General features: G+C 45.5%; 1 protein-coding gene across 7 annotated transcripts in view; it reads right to left on the bottom strand.

Moving 5' to 3' along the window:
• The window catches only part of CDYL (chromodomain Y like), a 228,455-nt gene that overhangs the window by 9,919 nt on the left and 205,259 nt on the right, over positions 1–13,277 (bottom strand). For 6 of the 7 annotated variants that reach the window (XM_073877531.1, XM_073877535.1, XM_025890920.2 and 3 more), the window contains 3 exons: positions 8,652–8,908; positions 7,173–7,345; positions 1,351–1,561 (listed from right to left, as the gene is read on the bottom strand). In XM_073877531.1, coding sequence (XP_073733632.1) covers positions 1,351–1,561; positions 7,173–7,345; positions 8,652–8,908 — 641 coding nt within the window. The remainder of the gene's footprint in view (positions 1–1,350; positions 1,562–7,172; positions 7,346–8,651; positions 8,909–13,277) is intronic. The other variant, XM_073877533.1, reaches the window with a different exon arrangement.

Below are 13,277 nucleotides of genomic sequence, written 5' to 3'. Positions count from 1 at the left end.
CTGTGCCACAGTCCGGGCTTGTCTGGTCCTCTCTCCAGACCCGACAGAGGTGACGCCCACGGGGCAGGACTCTGGCCGAGCGACGCCATGTCATTCTCGCTGCAGCAGGTCGGGGGCCGATGACGGGTCTTATTTCTGGGGACTCGGACCACTCAGTAAGGTGATGCCTGCCAGTCTTCTCTACTGTAAAGTTAACTATTTTTCCCACCACAAATAATGAGAGGATGCAAACATCCATTTTCTCATTATACTTTTACCCGCCAACTTGAACATCTAGGTGGTTCTTGCCTGTACAGTCATCAGTGGCTAATCCTTCTCTACACCTTTCCCCGGGAAGAGCAGCTCCCCTCAATGTGTATGACGAGGTGGATAGGAAGGACCAAAGGGTGGACTGTGGTGGACATGGGGATGTGCCGCTGAGGTCCGTCCGAGGGAGGGCTTGCTGTCCCAGCTGTTGGCAGTGCTGTCAGCAGCCAGCCCTCAGCTCCTTCGGGGACGCCCTCTGCTGCAGAGAGCCGCCTCATCCACGGTCATGGCGCTCTTCCTGGGCAGCCCACGCTCGGTGATGATGGACATAAAGGAACCAGCTGTTTCAGTCCACTGTGGGACAACTGTGACAGGCCATACATGCCCCAGAGCTCCCCAGACGTGGCCCAAGCCTTGCTGGGCCTGCCTTCCTCTGTCCAGCCCCCTAACCGCTGCTATCCTAGCAACAGGTGTGGACTATGGAATATTGCTCCACCATGACAAACTCCACCTCAGTGCTGGCTTTTGAAGACCCTAACCTGTGACACGTCTTGCCCTACTTCATGGAGTAAGAAATGCAATGTGCGTAATTGCTTGAAAAAAATCAAAAGCTACAAACACTAACTCTTATTATGCATGGCTTAAACAGTTAAAAAAAAATAAAGCTCCACAATCAGATGAGAAGACTTCTCTTATCCTAATCAACTTAGCTCCTTCATTGCTTTCTCTTAAAAGTGCAGCTCTTAGGTTCTTACGTCAAGAAACTTTTGGTGGCATACTCTGTTGTTTGGATTACAAATTGGGTATTTACTAATAACGGATATCAGTGTCAATTATGCAGAGAGAGACTGCTCACTGAATAAGGTCCTTCTCTAGAAAATGATGCAAGCCAGTATCAATAAATGTTCTATGAACCAAAATATGAAAAACCTCCTATGATTTCATGAATTAAGACTATGAGTTAATGAAGAGAATTGAACTACAAGTGCATTTGGTAGGAAGTCTCCACAAAATGACACCCTATATATATTTAGAAAATCAATGACCAAACTGGATTTCTTCAGGAAGTCTTCTAGAATAATTTTAAAAAATAGAGGTACTCACAGATGCTCCTCCCATAATCTTGGGAAACATAACGGTGGAACAGCCATCTGGACTCTGTCCGAAGGTAGTATAGGGTGTTTGAAACCAAGCCTTTTCATTGGCCCAAACCACATCACAAAGAGGCAATATGGAGGCTCCTAGTCCAATGGCTGGGCCATTTACTGCTACAATTATAGGCTTCTTAAACTGAATGAAAGTATTCACGAAGTTTCTAAAATGAAAAATAAATGGGAAATTACTCAAAACATTGTGTATGTGAGCAACAGAAAAATCTATTACAGATTCAATATACCAAGAGGTAAACTCTACAGAAATCAATGTAAGTTGAGATTTGTTGAAGGCTCTCCCAGAAGTGGGCCATGGTCTTATTTACTGTGTGTTTAAAGGCCCGATGATTCCGTGGACGCTATGCTAGAGTGGCTACAGGACCTGTGTAAAGACTACGGGTGAAGTCCAGTCAGAGGCTGCTCTTGGATTTGCAGCTGGCTCTTGGGCTCTAGGACTAATCCATCTTTCTCCACAACCTTTTTTCCCTTTAAGACATAAGGAGCCCAATAAACACTGTGGGTTTCCGATGACCAATCTAGAAGCTCTCCCAAAGAAAACCTGGCACGGGGCCTCCCAAGACTGCCTGGTGTTGAGCAAAGACCAAGAGGTTGGGGTTATCACCCACAGGATCGGGGTCTGGACTTGGTATGTGATTTCAGGCAACTCATTGACTGGAAACACCAGAGATTTCCTGAGTTTGTCCAGAATTAGATGGAATGACTTGGGGGTGTAGAAACAAGAAATTTCCAGGCTGGTTTAAGACTGGAGATCCAAGGAAGGCCAGTAAGCAGCAGAGACACTGCCTGTACACCCCTGTGTACCGCACTGTGTGCTGGAGATTACAATTACAGCAGGACTGCAAAGGACAGCATGACTAGGGGTAGGGCAGCCTTCACAGAGGATGTGGATTTCAAAACCACGTCAATGCTCTTTTTGGATTTGTTTTAGGATCAGACTGGAGAGGCTGCTTTTCAATTTAGGGTAGGTTGGTGCCATGCCATACTGGGAATGTGCATATTCTTCCTACCACTAGAATCTAATTTTATGTTCAGAGGTTGCTGCTCATTATGATTTAACATGGTGAAGAAAAAGACAAACATGCACCAACAAAAACAGAAGGTAATTCCTTTAAGGCAGTCAGAGTTCTAGCTCAGAATTACAGAATTCTAAACCTGACCCCCATCTTCAGTACCAGAAATAACAATCTGGTTGCTCTCTGCAATTCAGCAATTTAAAAGCTACAGCAGATCTACTCAGATTACCTCTGGAAATCAGGACTTAACATCTTAAGTGGTCTCCCCATCTCCCCAAATAGTGACACTGAGGGATCATATAGTTTTTGGAGGGGGAGCAGGTTAGGGAGGTTTGGGGTTTGTGTGTTTGTGTGTGTGTGTGTGTGTGTGTGTGTGTTAGGGAGGTTTGGTGTGTGTGTGTTAGGGAGGTTTGGTGTGTGTGCGCGCGCGCGCGCGAAGAACAGAAGAGAGGACGCACTGCAGAATTTGGCAGCTTGCATGCCTAGCTCCAGGGAGTATTCTCAAAAGTACCCTGCAGCCAGTGCAGACCTCAGCCCAGCCCCCAAGGTCCCCTATGGTTGGTGGGCTCTTTACACTATGGTTGGTGGGCTCTTTACATTAAGAACTGACTCATTCAAATGAATGAGTTGCAGTAAGACTTTCTAAATGAGAGCCTAAGGCGTTGTTAGAAAGATCACACTGGGTTTTAATGATACAAAGAGCCAGACAACCTTTTAAATAGGTTCTTGAAATAATATAGACAATTTACATGAAGCTACTTCACTTGTGCCACCTTTTGAGGATTCTGGGTCAATGACATGACGGAAATACATTTACAACGCTCAGTTACTGATGACTCTCGAAAAGGTCTCCATGATACAGAGCAGACGTTTTCAAAATCTGTCCCCAGGTGCCCTGGAGTCACCCTGCTTTCATCTGCCTCATGTGAACAGGGGCTGAGGGGGAGCTGTGCTAGTGCTAACAACATCTGGAAACCATGAATGGGATGGCAGAGTAACATGAAAGAAATGAGCAAATATTGCAGTAAGAGAGTCACTTTATAGAGAAATGGTGAAAGGAATCAATCACTCCACAAGGCAGTGTTCCTTCTCACGTTATATGTTTGTATAAAAGAAAAAAGATGCTTCTAAAATAGATATTGCAAAATCAAAGCCTGGAGAATTGTTTGAAGCTGATTCCTCAGCCCCCCTCCCCAAGTTATTTTTATTTTTGCCTGGAATGATAACTTCATCCGAAATCGGTGGCTGCTTTTGGGAGGGATAGGAATTCACTGGCTCGCTCAGCGAAGATCATCTTCCCCTTTCAGAGGACACAGCCGAACATTCGGGTATGTGAGCTCTGAGATGTCAGAAAGGAGCATGGCCTACAGAAAAATTTTTTTTTTTTTTTAAACAACAACAAACTTCATAGAAATACTTTTTTTTCTGTTTAGTAGAAACTTTGCAGAGCCACAAAGGCTTGGCCACACTGCGACCAGAGACAGGGAGGCGGGGGCTGCCTTCGGGCCCCGGGACGCCTCTCAGGAGCCTGGCCTTCATGGAGGGCTGGGCCACTGCTTTTAGGGGGTGTAAAGGCAAGTCTATTTCAGAACTTAAAATCAAAATGCATGAATGTTCCAATGTGGTCAATGCAACATACTGAATTTAATTTTCAGCTTTCTGGGAACTGTATGTGAACTGAGCTATAAAGTCTGTGGTGGGTATGGCAGGGAAGGGAAGAGGTTATATTTGTCATAGAAGGAGTTTAAAAAGACTTCTAATTAAACAACAAACTTCTATCCATTCTTTTGAAGACTATTCACTACTTCATGGATATCACCAAAAAAGTTAGAAAATTACCTACGAACAAGAGTGTAGGAACTGTTTGGGGAAAACAAAGCCAGCAGGATCTGCAGTTTCAATAGCTAGAGTTCACTGCAGGTTTTCAAGGGAGCTCTCCTTTCACTGTGAAGGTCTGGACAGGACTGAATGGGGAGAGGTCAGGTGCTTGTCAGCTTTGCTGTCTCCCCACATCTCTGCTTCTCACTCCATGGGGGAAGAAGATGCCTGCCTTCTGGGGCAAGGAGGCTCCCAGTCCTTCAGACACTAACAGGCAACGACTGTTCCCACAGACTTCAAAAGCCTAATGTTATAGACGGATTTATTATCATTTTGTTTTTATCACTAATGTGAATGTTTTTATTATAATGAATCTGCAAGCTGGTTATGACCAGTAGTCCTGATAATGGAATTAGCTGTAGTAGACACGTGACAATCAAATTCAAACCTCATCTTCCTATTTCCCACTTTTTATGGGGGGAAACTTGCTCTAGCGACGTTCTTTGCCCCAAAGTTTTAAGAAATTCAAGACAAGACACACAGAAATAAAAAACATACAGCTTTATGTGTAAAGCCGATCTTACACATGTAAAAATTAATTTAAATGCAAATGAGCAAGAGCAAAGGTTAAGTGAATCTGGTATAACTCATTATTTTTGTATCTTGCCAGAGTACATGAAGAAAAATTCACATTGATAAAAATATATTCATTTAAAGAAGAACCAACTGGGTTTCCCTAAAAATTTGGCCTTTTCCTAGAAAAGCTACTTTGTGGGGGGCAAGGAGAGTGACCGGGGAGAGGGAGGGTCTGGACAAGTGATGGGAGTGGGCAGCTGCTGAAGTTACCTAAAGGTTCCCCAAATGCGGTCTCTCCAACCATCTTTCCTCTGAGGTTTCTAATACCAACAATGCAAGCCTCAGCCACTGTCAAGGGCAATTCAGCTTGGGAGGAGTGGGCCAGACCAGGGCTGTGACCCCGAGGTTTAGGAGTGGAGCTGAGGGAAGCGCCTCTGGGGAGAAAAGAGCCAGAACGCAGAAGGCCCGGGCAGATGAATCTGATTCTCTATTAGAGCAGAACTCCCCCAAATCACAGTATTATGTGTAAAGTCAATGTGAGCTTACAGAAAAATCTACAAAGTCACTGCCCGAGGCACAACAGTTTGTATTTAAAGAATGAAAATTAAACCCATGGAATTCATCCTGAAAGGATGGGATAGGTTAACAATCAGGAATACCTACACGGCGTCTTAGAGGTGCTGACTGTCAAGTTAATTGTGTGTATTGATCAAGCACTTTAATTTGAAATTGAGTAATAAGATGGTCTTATCCAGTAAACTACAAATTTGAAATTATTTAGGAGACCAGAGACAATACTTAATTAAAACAGATTATAAAATTTCAAACTATTTTTGAAAAAACAATGATCATATGATAACCTAAAAAAGGAACCTCTTGCATGCATGCATACATCTGTATACGGTGACAAAATATATAAATTCTGAAAATTGTTAAAAATGTTATAAAAGGCCAAGGCAATGTCCTGAAACCCCAAGGTATGGGGTTCCAGGACTCCTCTGATGGGATGATTAGGGCAGCAACCCATCAGAACCATCTTGGGGAAGTCTGTCAGAGAGATGCCCTGCCTCACTCTGCACCACCAACACAGAACTTCCACTAATCCCAACATGCACCTTTAAGGATGGTTTGGGGTCTAGGCAGCCCCATGCCCCAAGACCAGGTCATAGGGTGTCAGCCACAAAGAGCCCAATAACCATCCAAAGAAGCTCAACTTCAACTCTCCAGGTATGTGGGGATTTGGAGAAGATCCGACCAAGTTTACTTTGCACATCTGTGCGTCTTAAGTTGCTGTCCTCCTGTACCTCACCAAGACAAACGCATATGCAAGGGGTTCTTAGGGGTCACCCAGGGATATGTTATTTTAGGGAGGTGGGAAGGGCAGTACAATGGTCTTCCTGGTTGGTGACTGGGTTTCATTTACTTCAAATAAAATTAATTTCTAAATAATTAGATCTTTTTAAATTATACTTACAGTGATTAGCATGAGAAGTGAGGAATACGGAAACAGAATGTGTCCCTGGGTATGCTTACAGCAGAGTTACGTGATTCTGGGGAAGCTTTTTGCAATGTTATAACAGTGGAAAATCCCCAAACAGAAGAAATGGAAATCTCTAAAGTCACACTGTTAAATGGAAAGGTAAGTTGCAAGAGAACACACAATATAATTCCATTTATTTAACAGAACTAAAAATAAATCTATACTATTTCTAGTATGTATGGAATGAATATTTGACAGTGTTTAGAAAAAGGCTGGGAACACATAAATGAACGGTGGGTCCCTGGGGGAGGGGAGCATGTGAGAGAAAGGGAACTCTTACTTTTCACTCTACATGATCGAGTTTTATGGGTAGCTGGAACTCGGGAACTCGGGATGAACTTGAACAAGAATGTGTACGGCTTGTACTAAAACAAACTTTTCATGGGATGTTATGGGACCAGCTTGTCATAAAGCCTGGCCAATTTCTTTCAGAGTCAAGCAAATGGTAAGTTATTATGTGAAAGAGAACGCATCTTTATTTAAGGGCTAAAGACAGAACACGCTCATAGTACAAATAATGGAAACTGTGGCTATATGCTATTGTCCACGCGAATCATTAGAACATTCCCCGCGTACTCACTGGGTTTGAGCCAGCCCTGAAATCAGTTATTTGCTCAAGGCAAGTAGTAATTTATGCCAGGCCCACAGAAAAGACAGATGATTTAATTAATTTTGATACTAGTGTCTCTCAGTGGAAGGAGACATGTGTTTTACTCACAAGGCTTGCCGGAGCCTGTTCTCCCAGGGATGGATCCACTCAAACCAAGACACTCAAACCAACCATTAAAAAACATCATTTATGCATACCTGATAGCTTCCGCCATTTTAGTGCTTTCTCTTTTTCTGTCATCTGTTAACCGCCGGATAAAATAAATAAAGTCGAGGCCGCAGCAGAAGACGCTGCCCACCGCGCTGAGCAGCACGAGTTTGCTGTCGTCGGCAGCAGCTGTGCTCAGGGCACTCTGGACTTCTTTCATTACCTGGAAGTCACCAGAAGGGAAAGTGGCAAAGAGTATTTCTGATACGGAACCCTAAAAGCATTTTGTTCCTGGATAATCTGGACCCAGAGAAAGTGAAGAAGCCGGATACCGTCCCCTCTGTCTACCACAATTTAAATAATTCACAAACTTCTTCTTTTCTATAACCAGAGAGGGGGAATGCTGGGGATAGTGTAAGTTACGTAACTAATTACGAACAGAGCATAACTAGAAAGACACGGAAATCTGAGTTACCGTAATATTCTAATCATTGGGACTCTCAGTAGATGAGGCAAGTTACACAGGATATCCACTTGGCATTTCTACAGTTTGGACAGCAGGTGGCACATTCAACCAGTTGAAAGAAACTAGGGTTCCCTGCCCTTTTTTTTTTTTTTCCCCCTTTTAACACTAGCCTACCACACATGGGACAGAAACCCCAGAAGTTTGGTGCATAGGCACGTTGGCACGGAGTCGTTTTAGAAGGGCGTAAGACCACCGAAAATGATCTCTATAGAGAAGCATTTACAAATAACCAATGAAGGGACTCTGCAGTTTAAAAACGTACCAGGAACTAGCCCTGAACTGGTTTGTCATGTGACTTTGGCCAGACATATAAACTTTGTGTAGTTTGGTTTTCTTGTCTGGAAAAAAACTTGACTGAGCTGCTCACAAGTGGAAAACAACCGCCAGAATGTAGAATCTTATGGGGGCACAGCTCGGGTTCCAGTACTTCCCATCTTAGATAGTTTAGAGTTTGTTCTGAACCTCTGCAAGCACCTATCTCCTGGGATCCCTGAAAGCCAGCTTTGCCTGGTACTCCCGGCAACGAACATGTGCCCAGGTCCCTGCAGCGGGAACGAAGTTCCACGACGATGTTGAGGATCCGTAGGAACGAAGGGCCTGGGACCCCGGCCGTTTTAATCTTGTCTGAACAAAGCTAAAGAAAAGCATGTGCCCACATGCACTTCATATGCGAGTCTGGATAGGCCCCCCTGGCCCGCAGGCTGAGAGCTGGTGACCTGGAGGTGGCCGCTCCCCCTGCCCAGCACAGCCCCACCCCGGGGCATGGAGGTAGACCCCAGGCATGCTCGGCCCCAGCTGCACTGGCACGAGCACGCAGGCGCAGTGCGGTAGGGAGCAAGCCCGCCCAGCCTCACCCCTGCTTCCTACCTTCTGGTGGGACTGCGCAACCGCCCAGAAGGCGAGTTAGAAAAGGCCCAAAGAGCACTGATTCGGCAAAGCAGGCCCCGGACACAAGGGCGTGGAGAAACATGAAGCACAAATCAGCTCAAGGAACGTCTCTCACCTCTGGGTTTAGTGAGTTATTCTCTGATGATTTTGTTGACAACAAGATGTGGGTGAAGCCATCCTGCTTCCTGACGACAATATCTCTGTATCTGTAGGCACTTTCTGTTTGCCTCACACTGAAACGCAACCGCTTGTCAAAAGGCTGGTCTCTTCTGTCGTCAATAAATTTCCTTTTCCCGGCTGTCACTCCTGTAACAGATGTCTGTATGTTGGTTGTTCCATTGGCTGTTAACGCATCCATAAACGGAGACGAACCTGCCGAGAGTTTGAAATCACAGTGGTCTGTGATGTCCAGCTACTAAGTCCCTCCCCGGTGTCACCTCTGAATTGGGTAAAAGTGCTTATTATGAACCCCCAACTTCATGTATTAAAAGCAAGGCTGTTAAAAAGTCTACTTTTATTTTTTAAAAAGATTTTATTTATTCATTTGAGAGAGACAGAGACAGTGCGAGAGTGAGAGAGAGAAAGAGAGAGCAAGCACAAGCAGGGGGAGGGGCAGAGGGAGAGGGAGAAGCAGGCTCCCCACTGAGCAGGGAGCCCCATGCGGGGCTCGATCCCAGGACCCCAGCAACACGACCTGAGCCGAAGGCAGACGCTTAACCGACTGTTCCACCCAGGTGCCCCTAAAACGTCTGCTTTTAAAGGCTTTTGTTTTCCTTCAAAGTCTGACAAGGAAATCATCCTCTTGCTTATTTTGCCTAAAAAATAAAGATAGAAAGTACTTGCTGAAAAGAAGCTACAAAATTTGAGACCTCTCGAGAATGGGATTAAAAAAGAAGGGGTCTCACGAAGAGTACCTATTCCAGGCTTCAGAAGTTGAAGGAAAAAAGGAAATTGGTTCAAGAAAATATTATTATTCGAGCCACAGCCATTCAGTTGAAATGTCTTTTTCTGAATGCAAGATCGGTGTGTACAGATGCGCCACGTGACCACCTGTTTCTGCTGGTCCACAGGTGGTGGTGCTGTAGCTGCCACTGCAGACCACGCCCCCTTGGGGGGCACTCAAGCCTCTCAGTTCTTTCTTCTGATGCCTTGGGATGTGACTGCTCTCTGCCCACTGGTCCCAGTTCCACATTTTCAAACAGCCTTCTAAGTACAATTTCAAGACAATGCTCTTTCCTGCCACATAAAAGTGTTCTGCTAATTTTCCCTCCTATGTCAGTTCTCAGCATCCATGTGGTTGTCTTAAACCATGTCTTAAACACATGGTCTCCTGATCTTAATATTTCTTATAATAAAGGCAAGAGATTCATTTAATGCTTTCCTAGAGTTATCAAGTTACATCAGAGTAAGAATTCAAGTATTAATGAATAATTATAGTCCTAGTCATATGAACTGTCTGAGTATTATCTCACCTGGTAATGAATATACAGAGCCTTTGGGTAGGAGAAGAAAGGGAAAGAAATGTAAGAAAACTGGATCAAGCTTTATTAATAAAATTAGCAGAGGTTCTTGGAGGGTCAGAAATATTTCCTCCACGGCGAAAGAAAATAAGCCAAGGCCACCAGAAAACACTCAGGAATGGACATCTAGAGAAGTCAAATAATCTCCTTGGTAAAACAAGAGGACTTTCATTCAATTGGTAGAAATACTTCAGAGGTTTTTAAAAAAAAAAAAATAAATTCAATTTTCTGAAATTTCGGAAGAGGCTATAGCCTCTAATATGTGCATACGGTTCAAGAATCTACAAATGTAAAAAGATCTATTAATGGTAAGAGGCCTCCCACCACCTCTGCTCTCCATCTGCCCAGGACCCTCACCCTCCAGTTAGCTACTGAGTCTGGTTTGCTGGGATTCTTCCACAGTGTCTTGACGTATACATAAGCAAGTAAGAATAAAAAGATTTCCACCCTCCTTTAAAAAACACAAGTGGTAGTTCACTAGACATAGTATTTTGTCCTATCTTGCTTTTATCATTTGACAGTATCTTAGAACTTGTCTTAATGGGTCAGTTTCCTTGTTCTTTTCTAAGGCTGCATACCAGTGCACTGAATGGATGTTCTATAATCCATTTTACCGATCCACACTGCAATAAATGCTAATACTACCTTGGCCCCTGTCATTCCAATGCTGGCAAGTATTTCCAATTGAAAGAGCATTTGATAGGCTGCTGTTACCAGGAACACAGGGTATCCTGAATCTGAGGAGGCTAGCAAGGATCCTTCTTCTTTAACTTTCAACCTCTCCTTCATCAGAACCTTCCTCATCTATGTTCTCTCTGTCCACCATCCTCAACACACTCCACTGCAGCTAGAGGCAACATGACCAGAGGACTTCCTGGGTAACAGGGAATGGATCACAGATATCCCTGAAACCATTAAGCCTGGGTGCCCAGGAGATGGGGCACCACAGGGGAGTCTCACGTAGCCAGGGGAGGAGAACAATTTTATCTACAGCTATTATTCAGGTGTAGATGCCCCAGAGATCAGAAGTGAGGGCCAGAGAAGTCAGGGTGGAGATGAGTACTTGGGAGCTGGTGCCTGGAAATGATGGTTGAATTGAGAAGCAGGAGCTCCAAAGGGAAGAGCGAGGAGCTGGAGAGCCACGTGCAGGGCCAGGAGGCAGCGAGGAAGCAGAAAGGCAGTAAGAGGCTCCCCTCAAAGGAAGGGGAAGATGCTGTGGCCATGAGGATGTGTCAACGGTGGCATACGCCACAGAGAGGTGGAGGAGAATGGAGGCGAGGCAATGGATAGGAGGTTAGAAGCCATTAATAAACTCGGGCAAGCAGTGTCACTGCAGTGCTAAGGGTAAAAAAGCCAGACTGCAGGATATAATGAAAGACAGATAAAAGTTGTTAAATAAAAAAGCATGCCTGTTCAAATCAAGAATCTGTTAACATGCTGTTTTAAGGAGCACAGAACTACAACTGCCAGGTGAGAGGACGCTGATCTGGAGGAGGGGACAGCTGACAATGACGACTTCCCTGCCTAAAAAGAGACCCCATGGGGAGCCATCCTGCGCAGAGAGGCAAGCCGGTGGCCGTCTGACTCGGAGGCGAGGGTGATGGGACAAAAGCAAGTGAGTGGGGACGGACTGGAGGCTGCAGTGTGCCCCGGAGGAGGGGGTTCTGGGAGACAACACAGGCCAGTATGCTCGGAACAACAGGTGAGAGTGTCTGGATTTTTAAGAGTTACTAACCCCGAAATGAATTAATTGGCGCTGTATCAGAACACAGTGAGAAGGACCCAGCAAACAGGGGAAGGGCTGTTGAGGGCGGGGTGGCTGCCTTCGGCCAGGACAAAGCCTGCTGACTTTGGATTGGCCCCCTTTCCCCCTGAACTGCTCTTGCTTCTCTCAGTCTCTTTTATTTCCCTGTTTAAAAGGCACTCATTCCTTAACCCTAGAGGCAGATTTCCTGGGGGCTTCTTTCCACAGAAGCAGGATTTCTAGGCTATGGGGTCCATGTCCCCTTTAAATGTGCGCTTCACAATAAGCCCATTTTCTTTTCTTCGAGGCAACAGGTCTTACGGAGCTATCCGTGGTTCTGCAAATGTGGAAATGGATTCATGCTGGCTCATGCTGATCAGGACTGTTGAACTTGGCCTTCATCTCCTTGTTAAAACTGCACTGGCTCACTGTTGCCATCATGGTCCCTGCTGATTTTAGGCCCTGTGACCTTGCCAGTGCCTCAACACCACACCCACCCCAGCAGGACTCCTGGGACCCTCTGTTATTTCCCTCTGGGGCCACGTGACATCGAAATGTGCCCTATGTGGGTAGAGAAGTGTTCACAGCAGGGCCTAGTCTTGGAATCAGACTGCCAGCATGAGCTGGGTCCTGAACCCCCCCCCCGAGCTCCTCCCCCACTGTCATTTGTACCCCTTAGCCCCTCACTCATGACAACCCAGCCATGGCGGTCTTTCACCCATTCCGGGTTTGTGCTCACCCCACGCCTTTGTACTTGCTCCTCCCTCTGCCTAGAATGTCCTTGCCCTACAGCCTCAAACAGCTGGTTCCTCCTGCTCATTTGGATGGCAGCTCAAGCATCACGTCCACAGACGAGCCTCTATGGAGCGCCCCTCTAATGTGGGCCCCTCCCAGCACCACTCACGTTGCCCCCATTTGTTTTCCTCATAGCCCTCCTCACCAAAGGTATGTCTTCCTCATTTGATTTTTGATTCATGGTGTATATGTTATTGCCCTACTCCACTGAGCTCCGTGACAGCAGGGTCCCTGTCTCCTTTGCTAATGTACCCTCAGGGCTTGGAACACTCAATATTCACTGAAGAAATGAATGGAAGGGCCCTTCAAGTCCCATCAGCCCGGCTCCCTCCACGCAGGGATGAGAAGTTAAGTGGCTTGCCCAACGTCACACGGCTGATCACCTGGTGCCAATCTGGGGACAGCAAGTAGTATGCTTTAAAGCAGAATCAACTGCTAATGACCAACCTAAAAGGTAAACACTGAGATTCAGGGAAAAATGCCCTCCACATGTAAACTGTGTGAAAATTTACTGTGACTCCCTAGAGCAAAAGCTCTGATGACAAAGTGGAGCAAATGTTCTCAGTGAGCTGACTGTTCCTTCAGGATCTGGATTCAGAGACTACTAAATGCCTTCCTAGGATTTACTGGTGAAAAGCCAGCAAGGAACAAACCCATTTTAGTGCCTCTCCTAATAAATGGT

The sequence above is a fragment of the Callorhinus ursinus genome, unplaced genomic scaffold (assembly GCF_003265705.2).
Source record: "Callorhinus ursinus isolate GAN/ISIS: 27379988/994484 unplaced genomic scaffold, GSC_fseal_2.0 scaffold26, whole genome shotgun sequence".
In the NCBI taxonomy this organism is placed as follows: Eukaryota; Metazoa; Chordata; class Mammalia; order Carnivora; family Otariidae; genus Callorhinus; species Callorhinus ursinus.
The sequence above is the reverse complement of the archived record's forward strand: the minus strand, read 5'-3'. Positions and strand labels throughout refer to the sequence as shown.